At 41.6% G+C, this 22,735-nt stretch overlaps 1 protein-coding gene across 3 annotated transcripts in view; it reads left to right on the top strand.

Moving 5' to 3' along the window:
• CLNK (cytokine dependent hematopoietic cell linker) overlaps positions 1-22,735 on the top strand; it is a 220,744-nt gene that overhangs the window by 180,203 nt on the left and 17,806 nt on the right. For 2 of the 3 annotated variants that reach the window (XM_070791811.1, XM_019963100.2), the window contains exons 16-18: positions 4,116-4,249; positions 9,625-9,702; positions 13,941-14,096. In XM_070791811.1, the coding sequence (XP_070647912.1) occupies positions 4,116-4,249; positions 9,625-9,702; positions 13,941-14,096 (368 nt within the window). Of the gene's footprint in view, positions 1-4,115; positions 4,250-9,624; positions 9,703-13,940; positions 14,097-15,471; positions 17,257-22,735 lie in introns of those variants that run through there. The other variant, XM_070791810.1, reaches the window with a different exon arrangement.

Raw genomic sequence — 22,735 nt, 5'->3', positions numbered from 1 at the left:
TATCGGTATGATAACTATGTTTTATCCATACCATTTTCATTAGACTATCCTAATTTTCTTGACCACCTACACATATTATCACCAATGTTCTTCCATTTACTGTGTCAATCTCTTTATTAAATATATATATATATATTTACTTATTTATTTGGTTGCTAAAATCGTTGTGGTCTTAGCTGTGGCACACAGGATCTTCAGTCTTCTTGTGGCAGGCAGGATCTTTAGTAGGGGCATGGGAACTCTTGCAGGGGACACAGGAGACTTGGGTTTGATCCCTGGGTCAGGAAGATCCCCTAGAGAAGGAAATGGTATTCTTGCCTGGGAAATCTCATAAACAGAGGAGCCTGGCAGGCTACAGTCCATGGGTCGTAGAGAGGAGAGTTGGACATGACTGAGCGCATGCACGCACACACACACACACACACACACACACACACTGAACTCTTAGTTGCAGCACATAGTTTCCTGACCAGGGATCGAACCCTAGTCTCCTGTACTGGGACCAGAGTCTTAGCCACTGGACCATCAGAGGAGTCCTCAATCTGTTTATTAATGTGACTCTCCATTCTCCAGGTAGGAGAGTCCTATTTCCTGGGATTATAAAACTCAAACGCAATGTTTTATGTAAAACTTTCCGAAGATTACCACCATTACTTTAGAACAAAGTCAACTAAATTCTTGTAGTGGAACTACATACTGGGAATTTCACTCATTTATTAAGCAAAGATCCATCCAGGACTTCTGGTGAAATTACATGGCAAAGCTGTTTTGTTTGTTTGTTTTGTTTAACTCATTCTCTAAATAGACAACAGATGCACAGAGCTGTTTCGGAATGCTCTTTTTCAAGTAGGATTCTTAAATATTCAAGCAAGGCCCTCAGAGTTGAAATACAATAAATCAGTTGCCACAATATCATGAAAAATTCATAATCACTGAACACATGTATGCTACACAAAATGATAGGAAATGCTGATAACAGTTATTTTCTTCCCTCAAGAACGTTCTCACTGTTTCGATCCATGTTGAAAAGATAGTTATGGCTATTTAAATAATACGTCTTCTTGTACTGCTGCATTAAAATTTAAAATACTATTGGTAAAGTCATTTTTTAAAATATTTCCATAGCTCTTTTAGCTCTCTCTTGGTTAGGATTTGCTTGGTTCTGCTTTCTTTCATTAATGATCTCTCTGTGTCATATTTCAGATACGTAATTAGCACAGAACTGGATTTTTTAAACCAATAAGCATCTGGTTTTTAAATGCAAAATTTAAACCATTGATATTTATTGTAATTACTAATTTTTTAATCAATTTTTATATTATGTTGTGCCTCCTACTTGCCCTTTTTATTGATTTTTGGGTTTTTTCCTGCCATATCTTGAATTCATCTCTTTTTTATTCCCTTTTCTCTTTCTAGAAAGTTATATATACATTCAAATTCTATTCTTGCTTACCTTCAGTATTTAGCTAAATAAACAAATAGCATGCTCGAATTTTAAAACTCTGAAGTTCATATCTTCTTTTCAACAATACAGAAAACATAAGGTGCTTTTGTTCTGATGGTGGATTCTGCAGTGCGTCTGAAAGTAGAGTTTTAGCCTTATAAAATAAAATTGGAAAAGACAGATGTCTTTATCATTATTCCTATTTGTAGTTGTAAGTTGGTGAGTGAAATTAACTTACCATGATCAATGTAATTTAAGCTTTAAGTGACCAAATGCTTTTCTACAACAAACATTTGACACATGTATTCCCTATATTCTCAGACTCCACATTAAAAGTCACAATCCTTGGAATCCTCAAAATGGACCTTTCAGTGTTTCAGGAGTACTCTGCTCTTCTTAGTAAACTTACAGACAAATCTGGCATTTTGATGACAAAAAAGAAACAGAATAAATACACATATAACTTAAAGGTTATGGTAACTCACATATAAATGTTTGCTAATGTTTTATTTAGCACCTTGCCTTAAAAAACATAGTGTGTGAAAAGTATTCCATTCTTTCAAAGTTCTTATTAAGCTACTGACCAGAATTATAACTTTTATGTTCTCTAGACTGAATTAAGACTAAATAACTTATAATTCTGCCTTCACATTAATAACTCCTTTTCCATTTTATATGTTATCATTGTCCAGAATTTTATTATGATGCTGTTTTCATGCTCTCAATGATTTGTCATTTTTATACAGTTAATTCTTGCTTAAAATTACTAACATATTTATAAATATCTTTGTTAAGCATTCCTTCTAACAACTGACTTCTTCCTTGTGACCCTCAGTCAGTTCAGTTCAGTCGCTCAGTCATGTCCGACTCTTTGTGACCCCATGAATCGCAGCACACCAGGCCTCCCTGTCCATCACCAACTCCTGGGGCTTACTCAAACTCATGTCCATTGAGTCAGTGATGCCAGCCAACCATCTCATCCTCTGTCATCCCCTTCTCCTGCTTTCAATCTTTCCCAGCATCAGGGTCTTTTCAAATGAGTCAGCTCTTCACATCAGGTGGCCAAAGTATTGGAGTTTCTGCTTCAACATCAGTCCTTCCAATGAACACTCAGGATTGATTTCCTTTAGGATGGACTGGTTGGATCTCCTTGCTCTCCAAGGGACTCTCAAGAATTTTCTCCAACACCACAGTTCAAAAGCATCAATTCTTTGGCACTCAGCTTTATTTATAGTTCAACTCTCACATCCATACATGAACACTGGAAAAACCATAGCCTTGACTAGACAGTCCTTTGTTGGCAAAGTAATGTCTCTGCTTTTTAATATGCTGTCTAGGTTGGTCATAACTTTTCTTCCAAGGAGCAAGCATCTTTTAATTTCATGGCTGCAGTCACAATTTGCAATGATTTTGGAGTCCCCCAAAATAAAGTCTGTCACTGTCTCCACTGTTTCCCCATCTATTTCCCATGAAGTGATGGAACCAGATGCCATGATCTTAGTTTTCTGAATGCTGAGTTTTAAGCCAACTTTTTCATTCTCCTCTTTCATTTTCATTAAGAGGCTCTTCAGTTCTTCTTCACTTTCGGCCATAAGTGTGGTGTCATCTGCATATCTGAGGTTATTAATATTGCCTTGTGACCTTAATTTCTTGAAATTCATTTCTATTAGGTTTACTGGAATGACACAGTGAAAATATGTTATTTTTATTGAATTAGAGAATACACCACATCAAAACTTGACAAAGTAGTAGTATCTTAAAGCTTAGGTGCCATGTGAAATCAAAATCCTTTCAATGAATTTTTTGTATTCTGTTACTATGAAATCCATTGGTCTATCTTCCCTTTTAAAGACTCTTACCCAGACATGATTTTGTAGCATCATATATTAGTCACTTGGAAAACAATGATTCACAAACGTGAGCAGATCTTTCTCACATTAACATATTTTATTATATAATATTTTTAAATCACATTTGTAAGTAATGCCTCCAATCTCATCAGAAAAGTCCAACTGTGGATATGCTATTAAGTCACTGTGGCAGATACAAGTTTTTCCAAACTCCAGTTTGCCCTTGAAAAGTCTAATTTTAAACTTGGCCACAAATACTGCCAGTTGTTTTCCATGAAGTGACAGGCTTACTTTGTTCATTTTTAGTAAAGCATCTGCCAAGTGCCCAAGTCTGAGTAACCATAATTTGTCTATTAGTCATTATTTCAGGTTATAAAAGATGATCCATTAAAACAAAAAGTTATTCTTTTGCATTTTAAAATAAATGTTGTTTTCTGAGTTGGAAACAAGCTTGACTTGTTTAAGAAACTAAGCAAAGTTCATTACAGCCAGGACAGCATGGACAGTAGAGGATGGATGAAGAAATAAGAAGAGGAAGATTATACAGGACTTTATTGACAGAAGTTTAAATATTTGCATTTTCTTCCAGATCATCATGGAAGGATGTGTACCACGTGTATAGTAAAGTCAGAATTACATTTTTTGAAGGTGACTCCAGATGCCCTAGGGAGACAGGGACAAAATCTGAAACAAGAGAACAGTCCTGAGGAGACTGCTCTCAAGAGTGAGATGATGGTGGTAGAGACTAAGTTGCCATAAACACCGGAGGGAGTGATGGGTTCCATCATAGTCATATTTAAATGTGAATTTACTTTTCCCAGATCATAAAGAAAGCATGCCATCCTATGCTCCTCAGAGATGTCAGTCTCCAGCCGGCTCTGGCCCTCAGGAAAATCCACTACTTCATAAAATCACAAGCAGGAAGAAACCTTTCCCCAGAAGGTCTGATGGCAAGGTAAAACAGACACTTCCTATGGTACTTTTCTAGATGACCTTAGCACCTAAATAGGGGCTTCCCTTGTGGCTCAGCAGTAAAGAATCCACCTGCAATGCAGGAGATGCAGATTCGATCTCTGGGTTGGGAAGATCCCCTGGAGAATGGAATGGCAACCCTCTCCAGTATTCTTGCCTGGAGAATCCCATGGACAGAGGGTCCTGGTGGGCTACAGTCCATGGGATCACAAAGAGTCAGACACGACTGAACTAACTGACCATGCACACACAGCACCTAAAGAGAGCTTTCTTGAACAATGCCTAAAAAGGAGATCATTACGATTGGCGCTGAGATTTCCCCCTTCTGGCTATATATTATTGGGGGTTAATATTTTTAAAAATATTTCACTGTATAACATTGCATCTTGCCATTTCACTAAAATTTGCAATTTGTATATTTCCATATTCTAAAAGTGCTTTTTAAAAGTTAATCCAAAAAATAGAGATATTTAGAACTGTGTTGTATGTGTATTGCTTGTTCAGTAGTTTTACAATTGATGAAGATTTACATATTGCAATTGTTTCTCCAACAAAAGATTCACAAGTTGTATGCTCATTTCATTTGAACCGTTCAGCAAGCATTTACTGAGCACTTACTCTATACCAGACAAAGTGCTAGAAGTTATGGTCTCTGCCCCAGGGGAGATGTAAAAAGGGGCAGAGATGCAAACAGATGTAATAGTAGATGGATTCTTGCTTGTCCTTCATCTATTTCCTGCTTTCTTTCTAAAATATTCTCCATTCCCACAACCAGTTCTTCTCAGGCCGTGCTGTACTTATACTCACCTATATGGGGGGATAAAACTTTCTTTAGTTTCTACCCTCTTCCCTCCATCACGTTGCAACATTAATTTAAAGTCTTTCATGATAAGGCACAGAAGGACATGTTCCTTCTGGGTCTCCATTCCATAGCCTCATAGGCTAAGAGTTCTGCAACAGAGCTTGCAAAAGATTTTAAGCAGGAGCAGAGCACATAGGATATCTCTAGTCAGTTCAGTTCAGTCGCTCAGTCATGTCCTACTATTTGTGACCTCATGGACTGCAGCACGCCAGGCTTCCCTGTCCATCACCAGCTCCCGGAGATTGCTCAGACTCATGTCCATCGAATCGGTGATGCCATCCACCCATCTCATCTCCTGTCGTCCCCTTCTCCTGGGGACCAATCTTCCTGGGGAAGATTGAAGATCTTTCCCAGCATCAAAGTCTTTTCTAAAGAGTCTGTTCTTCGCATCAGGTGGCCAAAATATTGGAATTTCAGCTTCCACATCTGTCCTTCCAATGAATATTCAGGACTGATCTCCTTTAGGATGGACTGGTTTGACCTGCTTGCTGTCCAAGGGACTCTCAAGAGTCTTCTCCAACACTCCACTTAAAAGCATCAATTCTTCAGTGCTCAGCCTTCTTCACAGTCCAATTCTCACATCCACACGTGACTACTGGAACAATTGCTCATATTCCTGCAATGTTCCAAGTGCCATTGGTTGTCCTTATACTTAGTGTTAATTTTTACCTTAAGTCTAAAAGAAGTCTCGTACTCTTAAGTTTGACTTTGCACATAGTTTGCACGTGGTATGAGCATAGAAATGTTTGTGCATGGCTCTTCTATTGCCCCGTCTTACATACCTGGCTTCCTTTTCATCATCTTCATAAGCACTGGAATCCCAGAGTCCTACCTAGGTATCTATCCAAAAATCACACCCCTCCCAGAACCTGGATTCTTCAGGCATGGGAAAGGCTTGCACTAAACCAGGACTTTCCTGATTTCAACTATCTGAATGCATGTTTATGATCTGTGGCCTATCTGTATATTATCTATAATAATGTTATACTTAGTAATATCTTTTAACTTTTTTTTTCATTTTACATCACTGCTCTATTAAACCAGTATTACATACATACATAGAAAGTAATCTTAAAACTAACCATGGCATTCTACTTCTAGGTATACACCCAAAGAAATGAAAGCAGGGACTTGAACAAACTTTTGTACACTCATGTTGACAGCAGCATTATTTATAATAGCTGTGAAGTATAAAGAGCCCAAATGTTTATTAACAAATAAATGGATAAATGAAATATAGTAACATTATTCAGTTGTAAAAAGGAATGAAATCCTGATGTGTTACAAAATAGATGAACCTTAAAAACATAACACTAAGTGAAATAAGCCAGACACAAAAAGACCAGTATAGAGTCTACTTATAGAATAAGTAAATTCATAGAGCCAGAAAGCAGAATGGTGGTTACCAGCGGAGTTATTGTTGAACGTGTAGAGTGTTTCAGTTTGGTATGATGAAAATGTTTTGGAGCGGAATAGTGTGATGGCTGCAAAGCCATATGAATGTGCTCAAAGTCATTGCACTGTACACTTGAAAGTGGTTACATGGTAAATCATATGTTGTGTATAGGGGCTTCCCAGGTGGCACAGTGGTAAAGAATCTACTTCCCAGTGCAGGAGATGCAAGGGATTTGGATTCCATCCCTGCGACAGGAATATCTCCTGAAGTAGGAAGCGACAACTCACTCCAGTATTCTTGCCCATGAGATCCCATGGACTGTAGCCCACCAGGCTCCTCTGTCCAGGAGTCACAAAGAGTCAGAAGCAACTGAGCACACACACATGGTTTTATCACAGCTTTAAAAAAAATTCATTTTAGCTCAAACAAAACAAGGCTATTATATTATAGTCGGATGCCATCACTCACTAATGGACCTCAGCATAAGGAGAGATTAGGGATGCCAGAACAAGAGACTTCCCTCATGGTCCAGGGTTTAAGACTCTGCACTTCCAGTACAGGGGGCACAGGTTTGAGCTCTGGTCAGTGAACTAGGGTCCCACATGCTGTGCAGCATGGCCAAAAAATAAATGAACAGACACATGAAAAATAAATAAATACAATCCATCCATTTAAAAAATCTAGATATTTTAAAAAATAAAAGAAATGTCATAGTGATATTAAGCACCAAAATGAAGCACCCCTGTTGGATTATTCAGAGGGCTGGAAAGAAAAGTGAAAGGGGCCCATCTCTCCCTCCAGGTCATTCAGAATTGCCTCACACTGTTTGAACAGCACCTAAACACGCCAGCTCACACTCATGATCACGCCTGGAGAACTACAGAGTTATGAAATCTCTAATAGCCGTTCCCTTCTCCAGGGGATCTTCCCAACCCAGGAATCAAACCCAGGTCTCCCACACTGCAGGATTCTTTACCAACTGAGCCACCAGGGAAGCCCAAGAACATTGGAGTGGGTAGCCTATCCTTCTCCAGGGGTCTTCCCAACCCAGGAATTGAACTGGGGTTTCCTGCATTGCAGGCAGATTCTTTACCAACTGAGCTACTAGGGAAGAAGTAGCTCCAGCTTCGACTAACAAAATCAGAGTAGAAGCAACACAGCGTGACTGAGCCCTGCCAGGCTCCCAGGCTGGCAGAGAAGCTCCCCAGAAGCAGCAGACCTTTCTCAGCACAGAGAGCTCCCTCTCCCACAGGGAAGTGGGGTTCTGGGCTGCCCTTTGTTCTGGAACCTGGTACCTGACTTTGCTGAAGGGGAGCAGTTCCTACCTCTGGACCTTCCAGCACACACCCACCCCTGGCAGTAGGGACTAGGTAAAGGGATTCATTCCAAAGGATGCCTCAAGTAAGAGGTGACTCTGCCCCCAAGCTTGATGGAAGACAATGGCAGAACCAGGGAGGAGGAGGAGTGAGGAGCCTAAACAGATTCCAGGCAGCAGGGCTAGCTCATGTCAAGCCCTGAAACCATGTGTGTCCAGACAAGAGCGAGCACAGCTGGCTGGCCAGGCCCCCGTCCTCAGATCTGGTGGGGGCAAGAAGTGAGGGGGTAGAGTTGGGGGGGAAGCTAGCCCATGCCTTTCCCAGTGATGCTCATGTGCTTGGTGAACCCATCATTGCAAGATCAGGTTTGTGCTGGGAGGACCAGGGATTTTGAAAACCAAAGATTTGATGTCAAAGCCCTAGTTCTTGCCACATGGAACAGAAGTTGACTTCCTGAGCCTCCACTGTCCTAACAACATCTGTCCTACAGGATTCTTGTGGCCACGGACTGGGATAAGAATGAGGGAGGGCCTTGGAGATGTTGGACTCATGGAAAGGGTTATTTAATATTATTATCCTTGGAACTCAGTAAAGGAATTGCAGATCCATGGTACATCTCCCTGACTGCCCTACCTCCTGTCTGATGTGGTCGATTTTATAATCAAAAGAAATAAATTTGTATAAATATGATACCTTGGCACAGAGAGAAAGCCAGACAGACCAGGGTTCAAATCCCAGTCCTACCACAGGTGAGTTTAGGCAATTGACATAAAGATGCTCTCAGGACTTCCCTGGTAGTAGAGTGGTTGAGAGTTCACCTGCCAATGCAGGAGACATGGGTTCGATCCCTGGTCCGGGAGGATTCCACATGCCACAGGGCAGCCAAGTCCATGTGCCACAGCTACTGAAGCCAGCGTGCCCTAGAGCCTATGCTCTGCAACGAGAAGCCACCACAATGAGAAGCTTTCAAACTGCAACTAGAGTGTAGCCTCTGCACGCTGTAACTAGAGAAAGTCCATGCAGCAACAAAGACCCAGTGCAGCCAAAAATAAATAAATGAATGAATAAAAAAAATTTTAATAAAAATTTAAAAATTAATTTAAAAAAAGTTTTAAAGATGCTCTCAATCTACACCTATCTTTCCCTCCCCTGCTATTTTTATGGTGACTAGGGCCTCATAGGGATCAAAAATAACATACACTCACCTCAATAAGCTTCAGCAGGTGCAAGTTCAGAAAGCATTGATGATAAAAGGTTTGTTATCCATTTCGAGTTTGGTGCCAAGACACCTTTCTCAGTAGATGGAGTAACGTTTCTGGTTACTTTCAATGACAGATCTGTTATGTCAATTTTATAATTCCTAAACTGCTGTTACTTTGTCTGTGTCCATCTCAAGAGCAAGGATAGGCAGTTTTTTACTGCATATTTGCTATAAATTCAACTATGATCGGTCACTGATGTTTTTTTACTGCATATTTGCTATAAATTCAACTGTGATTGGTCACTGATATGACTGTGTTCCATCACTCAGTCATATCCGACTGTCCTCTGTCCGTGGAATTTTCCAGACAATACTGGAGTGGGTTACCATTTCCTACTCTAGGGGCTCTTCCCAACCAGGGATAGAAACCACGTCGCTGGCATCTCCTGCATTGGCAGGCAGGTTCTTTACCACTGTGCCACCTGGGAAGCCCCATGATTTGCACTAGTGGAACAAAAGTAAACTTTAATTAACAGTCCTTCCCGTTGACCCTAAAGCATTCACCATTTCACCTGTACTGCAGGATGTCCAGCACAACGAATGGTACATTGGAGAATACAGTCGCCAGGCAGTGGAAGAGGCATTAATGAAGGAGAACAAGGTAATGGCTTCTCCAGGGCATGTTGGCATTGATTCTGTAGTCATCCTAGAGTTTTCTGCCCATAGGTCACGGGTTGTAATTTCTCACTGCTGGGGAGGTTGTCACTGAAAATGGGTTTTCAAATAGTTTTAGATTTGAGACTTGGTTGTAGCACTTATCAGCTGTGTGACTTTCTCAAGTTCCTAAACATCTGTAAATGCAGGTTTCTTTATTTGTTAAATGAAAATAGTAAAATCAACCCTAAGGATCTATTTTGGAGACCAAATGTGGAGGCTAGGGTAGAAATGGAGGCTGCAATGGAAGGTGCTTTCCTTCTGCTTTGTTCAAGATTCATGTCCTTCCTATAGGTCTGCCCAAGGTACAGTTGGCTTTTTACATCTTACCTCTTTAAGAAATAGCAGGGATGATAAATGCTCAAATAGTCAGGATGTGATAGATCATGCTGTAGTAACAAACAGCCCCAAGATTTCAGTTGCTTGGCATAACAGAACTGTATCTGTTTCTTGAGCTTCATGCTCAAGACAGGTTTGGGTGGGTAGACCCAGACTGCTAGAGGCTCCATCTAAGTGTATGCTCACACCAATCACACACTGGTTTTCAACACATTCTCTCAAACATAGCATGCTGCATCTCTGCTCACATTTCATTGGCCAGACTGAACCACATGACCAGACTCAACTTCAAAACAAGTGGAAATGTGTGGGGAAAAAAAACAAATGCTTCCAAAGCTACCAGTGATCAAAAAAAGAGAGGACTTGGGATAACTGTGATCAGATCAAATCACTACTATAACCATCATCACAAACAGAAACTAGTTGTTAAGCAACTAACTCTACTGTGTGCCGAGAACTAGAATAGATTGTTTAGAAGTGACAGGAAGGCTCTCAGGACCAATGGAATATCAATACTTATCCTCAGCTAACCAATACAACTGTCATTGTTGAGTGAGGAAATACAAAAATGAATGAGTTATTTAATTAGCAGATGGGTGAATAAATGACAGGTCACCAATAAATTTTAATGAAACTTAGCTCTCAGAATTGATATAATTAAATTATTAATACACATTATATATAATTATATAATATATTGCTATCAAATTACTAAGTTAAGTATATATAAGTTGTTAGGGTAAACAGAATAATGCTCTTCCCACCACAATATATCCACTTTCTAATCCCTAATATCTGTGTCTCTGTCACCTTATATGGAAAAAAAAAAATTGCAGATGGAATTAAGTTCAGAATCTTTAGATAGGGAAATTATTCTGGATTATCAGGGAAGGTTGACAATAATCACAAGGGTCCTCGTAAGCGGGAGACAGGAGGCTCAGAGTCAGCCCTAGACAGCCATGAGGCAAGCACTGGTAGCAGCTTCTAGAAGCTGGAAAAGGCAAGAAAATACATTCTCCCCCTAGAATCTCTAGAAGGAACACAGCCCTGCTGGCACCTTGATTTAAATCCAGTGAGTCCCATATCAGACTTCAATCCCCAGAACTGTAAGAGAATAAATTTGTGTGTTATTGAGTTCATTCAAATTTGTTATAGTAATAGTAGGAAATTAATACATCTGATAACAAAGTATCTTGAACATATTAGGAATTAGCAAAACTATCTCATTCTCTAGATAAGGAAACTGAGGCTAAGGTTTCAATTACAAGGTGGAGAAAGTGCCAGAACCTGTATTAAAGATCAGTGCTGTTTTCAAAAGATCACAGCAGCCTCGAGGAGCCACTGTAGCTCTTTATTTTCTAGAAGGGACTACAAAGGACTCATAGGTGGCTGGGCGGTGCTTGCCTCAAGGACTCTCCCTTCCCTCTCCCCGAGGAATCCCACACACGGCTGACCTCTGCTGCGTCTAATGGTGCCATGGTTGTGCCAGCTCCAACCCTGTCTCTTCTTGGCTAATCAACTATGACACTCCCTGAGTCTCTTTCTCAAGGGAAAAATAGCTCTTAGAAGACCTATTTCCAGGAGCCCCTTGTGTGGATGGTGCTAGAAGGGCAATGTACATGCCATATAATGTCCTTCCCACTACATTTGGGCACTTTCAAGGCTCCCTTCCCTCCCTTTCTGTGTGCCTGTTTCCCAAAAAGCATTGAGAAAACAGAATCTCAGTTGAATGACTTCATATTTTCCTATTTGGTTTGTCTCAGTTTTGTCAAAACATGTTTCCCATTTATGTAAGATAATTTAATTCAAATTACAGGGTTGCCCAAATTCACTGTGACAAACTCATTGCAGAGTGTTAAATGATAAACCCCCAAACCAGCCACATGTCTTGGCCTTCTCACTTTCTAATCTTTGGCAATGTTCTGTGCTTGAGTCTTAAGGCTTTAATTATGGCTGAATATTTTTGGCAGAACAGGTTCCAGAAAATTCCTTAAATTCACTTTATGCACTTGGAGATTGGTGTATTTATAGCAAGAATGTGGCCTTGGCTTTTTGGTATTCCGCTGATTAGCTGTGATGTGTCAGGGGATCCACTTAGATAATTATAACCTAATTCCCTTACCTGTAAAATGGGGATAAAATACCTCCTCAAACCTTACATAAGGATCAAATAAAATGTGTATAAAGTGCTTGGCATCTTGAGAGCAGTTTTCAGTAAACCTTAGCTGCCAGCATCATCATGACATCACTATAGTTTTATAGTATTATTTATAAATTTAATATATTTATAGTGTTATTGTAGAGTATTATAATCATTATTATATATGCATGTATATAATATATATAAACATATAGAAATGAAATATAGTCAATAGAGGAGATAATTACAAATATAAATTATCATATACAATACCTATCACATAAAGAATGCATAGTACTATACATACTTAACTAGATCTACTCTACATATTTATAACTACATATCCAAGAATCAATGAAATTACAGTTAAAGATTTTTCAGTATTTTTCCTCATATAACTGACATGATGTAACCACAGAACTAAGCCTTATATGTGTACCTGTTCAGGAAGATTGCTCCATTTCTTAGCCTTTTATGACCAGATCTTCATCCTGAGCTACTCCCCAGGGTGTGCCTGATTATTTGATATTATATTTATAGCTTGTCTAGTTACAGCCTTCAGACCATTTCACATTGTTGGCTTTCTTTTGGAAACCTCTGCTGTCCCCCCTTGGCTTCTGTGACACTGAAGCTTCTGAGTTTCACTCCATCTCTGAGACATCAACTTGGAACGTTTTTTGTCTCCTCTTCTTTGCCCTGCACTTCCTGTCACCTCATCCCATGCTCTATTTTCTATTTCTCCTTCATAAAGTCTTTCCACTTACTTCGACATCAGTGACTGAAGCCACTCCCCATGAGGAGGATCAACGTCAATGCTCAAATCCTCTCCTACTCAAAGCCTGCAGTGTTCCTACTGTCTCTAGAATAATACCCTGAACATTAACAGAACAGGAAACACATGAACCCTGGCAGATGGTGGAAAGCAGCCCCAGAGGGGGGAGGAAAGGGAAGTCAGAGGGGGTGGCTTGTGCAAATGCTAAGAACCTGAAAGCAAGATGGTGCCCCTGGGAAATGGTAGCTTGACCAGCACCATCATCCCAGGGCTGGAGGCTGCAGGAGTGACCAAGATAAAACTGCAGGAGAGTCTGGTACCTTGGTCCATGAACATCATTTTATAGTTGTAGGCATGGCACTGAGGACAGCGGGGGATATTGGAAGATTTGGAAGAGGAGGGTGTTGTGATCTGAACAGTGCACTTTTCACAAAATAACAAGAACCCCTAGACATGTTGCTGTTCGGTCACTCAGCCGTGTCTCTTTGTGACACCACAGACTGCAGCACTCCAGGCTTTCTTGTCCTTCACTATCTCCTGGAGTTTGCTCAAACTCATGTCCATCAAGTCAATGATGCCATCCAACCCTCTCATCCTCTGTCACCCCCTTCTCCTCCTGTCCTCAATCTTTACCAGCATCAGGGTCTTTTCCAATGAGTTAGCAGTTTGCATCAGGTGGCCAAAGTATTGCGGCTTCAGCTTCAGCATCAGTCCTTCCAATGAATATCCAGGGTTGATTTCCTTTAGGATTGTAACCCTCAGTAAACACCTACTGAATTAAATTGAATAAAGAACTGGCTTGCCAAAAACTAAAGCTTCTTGGGGATCTCAGGCACACAGGCTTCACTGCTGTGCCTGTTGGGAGGGTGGATCCTGGTTATGAAGATCATTGTGGAAGGGGCTGGAAGGATCATTGTTCTTCCTTTTGCTTCAGGATGGCACCTTCTTGGTCCGAGATTGCTCTGCAAAATCCAGGGCGGAGCCCTATGTGTTGGTGGTGTTTTATGGGAACAAAGTCTACAATGTGAAAATCCGCTTCTTGGAGAGGAATCAGCAGTTTGCCCTGGGGACGGGGCTCAGAGGAGATGAGGTGGGTATAACCCAATGGCTTCCCTTTTGCAACCAAAGGACAGCAATAAGGGGAGCTTTGAAGGAGTTCACAGGGATTCTCTAGTGGATCAGGCTGGAAAGAATCTGCCTTCAACGTGGGAGACCCAGGTTCGATCCCTGGAGAAGGAAATGGCAACCCACTCCAGTATTCTTGCCTGGAAAATCCCATGGATGGAGGAGCCTGGTGGGCTGCAGTCCATAGGGTCGCAAAGATTTGGACACAACTGAGCGACTTCACTTTGGAGATGCTGGCTGAGCCACTCCCAAATCCCCATGACTGCAGATCAGAGAAGAGCCACCCTGGAGGTACAGAATGTAATCTAATCCTTCCAGCCCCTTCCACAAGCATCCTCGTCCGTGTCTTAGCTCACAGGACCTGCAGCCAATCCTGACCTTTCCATGCACCCTCTCTCCTGCTTGGCCCGTTGAAGAAAACTCATTCTGTAACACACATCTCCATCCTGCCTGCCAGGAAGCCTTGCCTGAGACCCATGTTAATGCCACACTCCTTTCCCCCGCCAGCGCTGAATTTTACTGCAGCCATTTCTGGTGACATCGGCAGTACTGGCATTAGGAATGGGTAGGTGTGTGTCCCCACATTGATCGTGGGCTCAGTCACTGCATCCAGTGCTATGCTGAGCGTGACCAACCTCGGTACACGTCTGCTGAGAGGCAGCTTGGTCCAAGAATGACTCGATTAAAGCATTCATTAATAACTGAATAAATAGATCAGAGAGAAAAGGGAAAGGAGATTGATTTCTGCTGTGTTTATGCTAGGCCTGGTCTGTCTGCATTATCTTATTTTAACCCTCAACAGCTCTTTGATAGAACAGTGGTTCCTATATTAGATGTAGGGAAACTGAAGCTTAGAAAATTAAGTCAAGGGCTAGAGATGCACAGGTGGTGAGAGGGCAAAGAGAAGTTGTTCTTTCAACTCTTCTAGAAGGAAAGTAGGAAGGAGGGAGGGAGGGAGGAAAGAGAAGGCGAGATAGGGTTCAAATTCTATCACCATTTTCTATGTGTGTGAACTCAGGCCAGTCACTTCACTTCTCTGGGCTTTCAGTTCAGTTCAGTCGCTCAGTCTTGTCCGACTCTTTGTGAGCCCATGAACCGCAGCATGCCAGGCCTCTGTCTATCACCAACTCCCGGAGTCCACTCAAACTCATGTCCATTGAGTCGGTGATGCCATCTAACCATCTCATCCTCTGTCATCCCCTTCTCCTCCTGCCCTCAGTCTTTCCCAGCATCAGGGTCTTTTCCCATGAGTCAGCTCTTTGCATCATGTGGCCAAAGTATTGGAGTTTCAGCTTCAATATCAGTCCTTCCAATGAACACTCAGGACTGATCTCTTTTAGGATGGACTGGTTGCATCTTCTTGCAGTCCAAGGGATTCTCAAGAGTCTTCTCCAAAACCACAATTCAAAAGCATCAATTCTTCGGCATTCAGCTTTCTTCACAGGCCAACTCACATCCATTCATGACCACTGGAAAAACCATAGCTTTGACTAGATGGACCTTTGTTGACAAAGTAATGTCTCTACTTTTTAATATGCTGTCTAGGTTGGTCATAACTTTCCTTCCAAGGAGTAAGCGTCTTTTAATTTCATGGCTGCAATCACCATCTGCAGTGATTTTGGAGCCCAAAAAAATAAAGTCAGCTACTATTTCCACTGTTTCTCTGGGCTTTAGGTTCTTCAAATGTAAATGTTCTTTGCAAGTCTGGACTTCTGTAATTCAGTGATTCTCATGTGCCCCCTCTGTTTATCTGCCGGTGTATGTTATGGCCTAAATTGTAGCCCCCTCCCAAATTCCTATGTGAAAATTCTAGCCCCCAGCACCTCAGAATCTGACTGTATTTGCAGACAGGGTCTTTTTGTTTGTTTTTGTTTTATTTATTTTGGCTGCATCAGGCCTTAGTTGAGGCCTGTGGGATCTTTCGTTGCAGCACATGGACTCTAGTTGGGGCACATGGGCTCCAGCACATGCAGACTCAGGAGTTGTGGTCATCGGGCACAGCTGCCCCATGGCATGTGGGATCTTAGTATCCTGTATGCATGCATGCTAAGTTGATTCTTATCCCCTGACCAGGGATCAAACCCACGCCCCCTGCATTGCAAGGAGGTTTCTTAACCACTGGACCACCAAGGAAGTCCCCTAGAGATGAGGTCTTTAAAGAGGTGACTAAGATAAAGCGAGGTCCTTAGAGTGGCCTTTGACCGCATGGGCCTGGTGTCCTCATGAGAAGAGGAGATTAGGATATAGACACACACAGGTATGCGGTCACAGAGAGAAAGGGGACATTTTCAAGCCAAGGAGAGAGGCCTTAGAAGGAACCAACCCTGCCAACATCTTGATCTTGGAATTCTGACCTCCAGGTCTGTGAGAAAATTAATTTCCATCATTTAAGTTCCCTGCCACCCTAGTGGGTGGTACTTTGTTGTGGAGGCCCAAGAAAACTGGCACAGTAGGAAACCAGAACTGTCACACAGACACCTATTGTTCTTCAATAGATACCAAAACGACTGTTGCCAAGGCTGCCAAAATGCTTCAGGAAGGCACGAGTGTGGACATCCCAGCTTAAACCCAGTGCCTGACCCAGAGTCCTTTTCTGAGAATCACACGTGGCTGGAGAGGGTAGTCAGCACTGGCCAGGCCACCGTGGGGTCAGTTCACCAGACTCTGCTCCAGCCTGGGAAAGTTTCGGCATAAAGGAGAACATGAGTGAATAAATAAATTAATACATAAATAAATCTTCCAAATGTTGCCAAGTAAGAAAGGGATCAAAAGGTTACACTGCCAACATTCAATAGATCATGGAGAAAGCAAAGGAGTTCCAGAAAAACATCTGCTTCATTGACTACGTGAAAGCTTTTGACTGTGTAGCTCACAATGAACTGAGGAAAATTCATGGGTATACCAGAGCACCTTACCTGTCTCCTGAGAAATCTGTATGAAGGTCAAGAAGCAACACTTAGAACCAGATATGAAACAACTGACTGCTTCAAAGTTGGGAAAGGAGTATGACAAGGCTTTATATTGTCACCCTGGTTGTTTAACTTATATGCAAGTACATCATGAGAAACGCTGGGCTGGATGAAGCACAAGCTGGAATCAAGATTGCCAGGAGAAATATCAACAACCTCAGATTTGCAGATGACACCACTTTAATGGCAGAAAGTGAAGAGGAACTAAAGAGCCTCTTGATGAGGGTAAAAGAGGAGAGTGAAAAAGCTGGCTTGAAACTCAACATTGAAAAGACTAAGATCATGGTATTTGGCTCCATCACTTCATGGCAAATAGAAGGGGAAAAAGTGGCAAGAGTAACGGATTTTATTTTCTCAGGCTCCAAAATCCCTGCAGACGGTCACTGCAGCCATGACATTAAAAGATGCTTGTTCCTTGGAAGGAAAGTTATGACAAATCTAGACAGCATAATAAATAGAGGGACATCACTTTGCTGACAAAAGTCTGTACACTCAAAGCTATGGTTTTTCCAGTAGTCGTGTACAGATGTGAGAGCTGGATCATAAAGGCTGAGTGCCAGAGAATTGATGCTTTTAAACTGTGCTGCTGGAGAAGACTCTTGAGAGTTTCTCAGACTACTACTCAGTACTACTACTACTACTACTGGAGATCAAACCAGTCAATCCTAAAGGAAACCAACCCTGAATATTCATTGGAAGGACTGAGGCTAAAGCTGAAGCTCCAATACTTTGACCAGCTGATTCACTGCAAAAACAAAAAACAAAAAACCCTGATGCTGGGAAAGACTGAAGGCAAAAGGAGAAGGGGGTGGCAGAGGATGAGATGGTTAGATGGCATCATTGACTCAATGAACTTGAATTTGAGCAAACTCCTGGAGATAGTGGAAGACAGAGGAAACTGGCATGCTGCATTCCATGGGGTCCCAGAGTCGGACATGACTTAGCGACTGAACAACAAAAACAAAGGGTTACAGCAGAACTACAAAGAGGAGTTGCAACGATTTCCTTTTGTGATGAGGATTAGTGAGTTAATGAATGTCAAACACTAAGAACACTACCTGTGACATGTCAGTAAATGTTAGTCACTATTATTTTGTTATTATTCTGACTGGGTCATGGTGATAACTAGGACATAGTTCCCCTTAGGTCCAGACAGTGCATGCCTGCTTAGTCAAGTCTGACTCTTTGTGACCTTAGGGACTGTATAGCCCACTAGGCTCCTCTGTCCATGGAGTTTCCCAGGCAGGAATACTGGAGTGAGTTTTCATTTCCTACTCCAGAGCATCTTCTTGAGCCAGGGATTGAACCCACGTCTCTTGTGTCTCCTGTACTGGCAGGCAGACACAAGATTCTACACCACTGTACCATCTGGGAAGCCTCTGGGTCCAGATACCTATGGTTAATGGGATTTCCCAGCTCAATTTCCCTTTATTCTTCTGTGTCTTCTGCCAGCTCACAGAATTTCTCATTTACAAAAAAAAAAAAAAAGGCTTATCTGACTCCGACTTTAGGTGCTTGGGATTCCTTTTCCTCAGAGAATACAAGAAATGGAAATCACGTTCCCTGAAATGTGCTGGGCTCTCTCTGAGCTGCTGTTTTCATTTGCTCTCGCCTTTGAAAACACTCTGGAAAGGATGCGTTATTGAACCCCTTTTACCAGTGAGGAAACCAAGCTGTAAAGAGGTTACAGCTTTTTTCAAGCTATACTTTGGTCTGCCTGTGAAAGAGGAAACAATGACCCTACGATAACTTCACCCTAGTGTTGAATCAGGTTGCCAGCCAGTTCACTGCCGGCCTCAGCAGGTGAACAGTTGTCATCCTGACCACCCTTGGATTAGACCATCAGCTTTCAGATGAACAGCTCTAATTATCGGTACCAAGGACCCCTTAAGAATTCAAATGCGTTGGGTTGGCCAAAAAGTTCGTTCAGGTTTTTCTATCCCATCTATGGAAAAACCCAAATGAAATTTATGGCCAAGCCAGTATAACTGACTCATTTTTCTGTACACCTGAAACATTGTAAATCAACTATACTTCAGTAAAAAATAATTAAATAAAATCAGCATAATATATCATTTTCCTAGATTTTTACAATATTTATAGTACTTTTAGGCCTAGAATCTTATATTTTGAGATGTTTCCCTCAATTTATATAAATTTTCATTTGTATAACCTAAAAAAAATGCAAATGCTTAAGAGGACTCTTTTTGGTTTATTATGGAATTTTCTCCTCTCATGCATCTCCCATGCAAGAGTCTCCTTTTCATGTCTATTTCACACTTACATCATTTATTATGCACAGACACTATACTGTGCAGTTAACAATTATTAATTAACTTGATCGATTTGATCCTCATAGCAACCCTTAAGGTAGGTGCTATCAATATCACCATCTAACCGACAGGGAAACTGAGGCCCAGAAGCGTGAAGTCACTGGCCCACAGACATGTGCGTGCATTCGTACTAAATTGCACAGTCACTGTCCCACTATTTTCAACCCCATGGACTGTAGCCCTTTAGGCTCCTCTGTCCATGGGATTTTCCAGGCAAGAATATTGGAGTGTTTTGCCATTTCCTTCTCTGGGGATCTTCCCCACCCAGGGATCAAATCCACATCTCCTGCATTTGGCAGGCAGATTCTTTACCACTGAACCACCTGGGAACCAGGATGCACAGACACAGCTGGGGTTCAATATAATCTGCAAAAATATTGCCTTTCTCACATAGCCTCAGACAGCATCATAACAAATGCAAATGATCCCCAACCCATTTGAAAATAACCTAGAACTTCAGTTGAAAATTAGTTAACACCTACCTGGAGCTTAGTGTGAGCCAGATGCTGGGTGAAGAATCACAATTTACAGGTGGTTCTTCCTGCCTCTCTTCTGAATGAGCTATGCCCTGGTGTAGAGGGGGATGACCTAGATTGCTCTCAGTTCCACCACATTTTTCATCGTTCTGTTGAGCCCTTTGCCTTTAGGAGGAGGAATCTCCCATTGCTAAGAAAAGATGAAAGAATTTCCTGCAGCCAGGCTTTGCTCAATGAAAATCAGCTACTAGCTATTTTATCTGGTGCTTGAATAAAGTAGCATCTTAGCTGACTCTGCAGGAGAACCGTAATGAGGCACAGGGTTTTCAAGGATCAATTTGATTTCCTGTGGCTTGCTGGCTGTTTTGCAAACTGTAGAATTTGACTGTGCATACAGTGCAGGGTCACCTCTAACATGGGAGCTATTTTGAGAGTAAGATGAGATGATGTAAACAGGGTTCTAGACACATAGAGGGAGGCAGGTGGTTAGTAAGTACCACTTCTGCCTTCAATGATTCCCTAAAGTCCTTTCACTGGATCTGTGTGCCCTGGGTTTGAATGAAAAGCTCACAAACGGCCATAACAGTTGCAGCAGCCTGGTCTGGTCCCCTGGGAAGGCACAGCTTGTCGACACCTGTCACAAGCACAGAAGGTAAGCAAATCCACACAGGCCTGCAAAGAATGAGCCTAGGAAGGTCCAAGTTGCAGCATATTATAAAGTTGGGTAATTCTGTTAGCCATGTGACCAGAAATTCATGTCTGAATTTAGATTTAGGGAGCATCTGGAGCTTCCTGTGGCTGCTGTAACAAAAGTCCACAAAATTGGTAGCATAAAACAACAAATATGTATTCTTTCGAAGCTCCAAAGTCTACAATTCTGCAACCAAGGTATTGGCAGGTTATGCTTCTTCTGGAGGCTCTAGGGGAAGATCCTTTCTGCCTCTTCCAGCTTTTGGCGGTTGTCAGCATACCTTGGCTTCCTTGGCTGGTGGCCACATCACTCTGATCACTGCCTCTGATGTCACATTGCCTCCTCATCTTCTCCAAGTGACTCTTCCTCTGTTTCTATCTTATGGGAATACGTGTGATCGCTTTTAGGGATAGCCTAGGTTGAACTCCTCTCTTGAGGTCTTCCTCTCAGGACTTCCCTGGTGGTCCAGTGGTTAAACATCCTCCTGCCAATGCAGGGGACATGGGTTCAATCCCTGGTCCGGGAAGATTCTACATGCCAAGGGGAAACCAAACTCAAGAGTTGCAACTATTAAAGCCCACACCCCCAGACCCCATACTCCACAACAAAAGAAGTCACTGCAAAGAGAAGCCAGCACAGGGTAACTAGAGAGCAGTCCCACTCACCACAACTCGAGAAAGGCTGTGTGCAGCAATACAGACCTAGGAAAGCCAAAAATAATTAATTTTTGTTAAAGACCTTCCTCTCAAGATCCTTAACATAGTCCCAACTTTTGTCATGCTAAGTAATACTCTTTTGCTTAGAAACATTCACAGATTCCAGGAACTAGGACACAGGATATCTCATGGAGCCCACTTTTCAGCCCACATCTCTCATTTGTTCAGTATTGGGCCACGCCTTATTTTATGCCTACGTTATGCTAGATCTGATGCTTCACTCTGGGGACAGAGAGCAGAGGAAGACGGGTCTCTGCCATCCAGGGGAATACTCTGTTAGTCTGTACCCATCAATGCCTGTGCCTAAGCAGGGCTAAGATTTGAAATATTTAGCAGCTGATAGAACACTGGCCCTGGACCCACCAGTGAGCTACCTACTTGTTAATAACCTTCAGAGCTCTACTTGCTGCCAAGTTTTAGAACTCACATCTGTCGACATTGCTGTGGAGTCTAGTAAAAAGAAGTGATCTCAAACGCTTGTAATAAATTGCTGAAAATTATGATAAACGTTTACTTGATAAAGTTTAAAGACTAAGAAACAGAGATAATTAATCAATGAGTTGATTTTTTCACTTTTCGTGTCTGTTTCTCTTTGTTCTCTCTTTGCATCTCTCTCTCTCTTCCTCTTTTTCTCTTCTCTTCTATTATTCCCATGTGTGGATCCAAACAGAATGGTTAACCTTTCTGGCAGAGAAACATTGCCTATGGTTGGTATTTAGGGCAACTGCCAAAGGTTTAAACAAATTTTAATATCTAATATTAGGATGGTATTTACCGTCCTCCTGAAAAAGGGAATTTAATATAAAAGTTTTAAGAGCTTAATTATAATCTTTCTAAAAATTATCTTTAGAGTAATATGTCAGTTGTTGGCCTATCTCTGGAAGTCAGTAATAAGAGATGACAGAATAACTTACTACGTCTGCCCAGCTTGCTTCCTTCTACTTGTTAAAACTACAATTTCATAGCAAATATCATCCATGGAGTGGATTATAAATAATTAGTATTGAATTCATTATATTGGGACTATCCTAGAGAAAATAGGAGTGAGACTACAAAGCAGGCATTTTTCCCTCTAAAGATTAATTCCAGAGGAAAAAGAGCCAAAATAGGGGAATAGATTATCTCTGTAAATACATATAAGAAATAAGAATGTATTCATGCCAAGATATTCTTATAATATGGAACCAAAATACTAGACATCTATACCAATCTCCAACAGAATTTGAATGTAAGTAATGGCTTTGTAATGTTGACAAAAATTCAAGTCTGGAGATTATTTCCACAGCACTTTATCCCTACATGAAAAGATCTATTTGGAGAGGGAATTTTTTTTCCATCCGCCCCCACCTGAATGCAATGCATGAGTCTCCATGAGGACAGAGACCTTGACAATCTCATTCCCTCTTGAATGTCCCTCAG

The sequence above is a fragment of the Bos indicus genome, chromosome 6 (genome assembly GCF_029378745.1).
Source record: "Bos indicus isolate NIAB-ARS_2022 breed Sahiwal x Tharparkar chromosome 6, NIAB-ARS_B.indTharparkar_mat_pri_1.0, whole genome shotgun sequence".
Taxonomy (NCBI): Eukaryota; Metazoa; Chordata; class Mammalia; order Artiodactyla; family Bovidae; genus Bos; species Bos indicus.
Note: the sequence above shows the minus strand (reverse complement) of the source record. Positions and strands in the feature narration are given on the sequence as shown.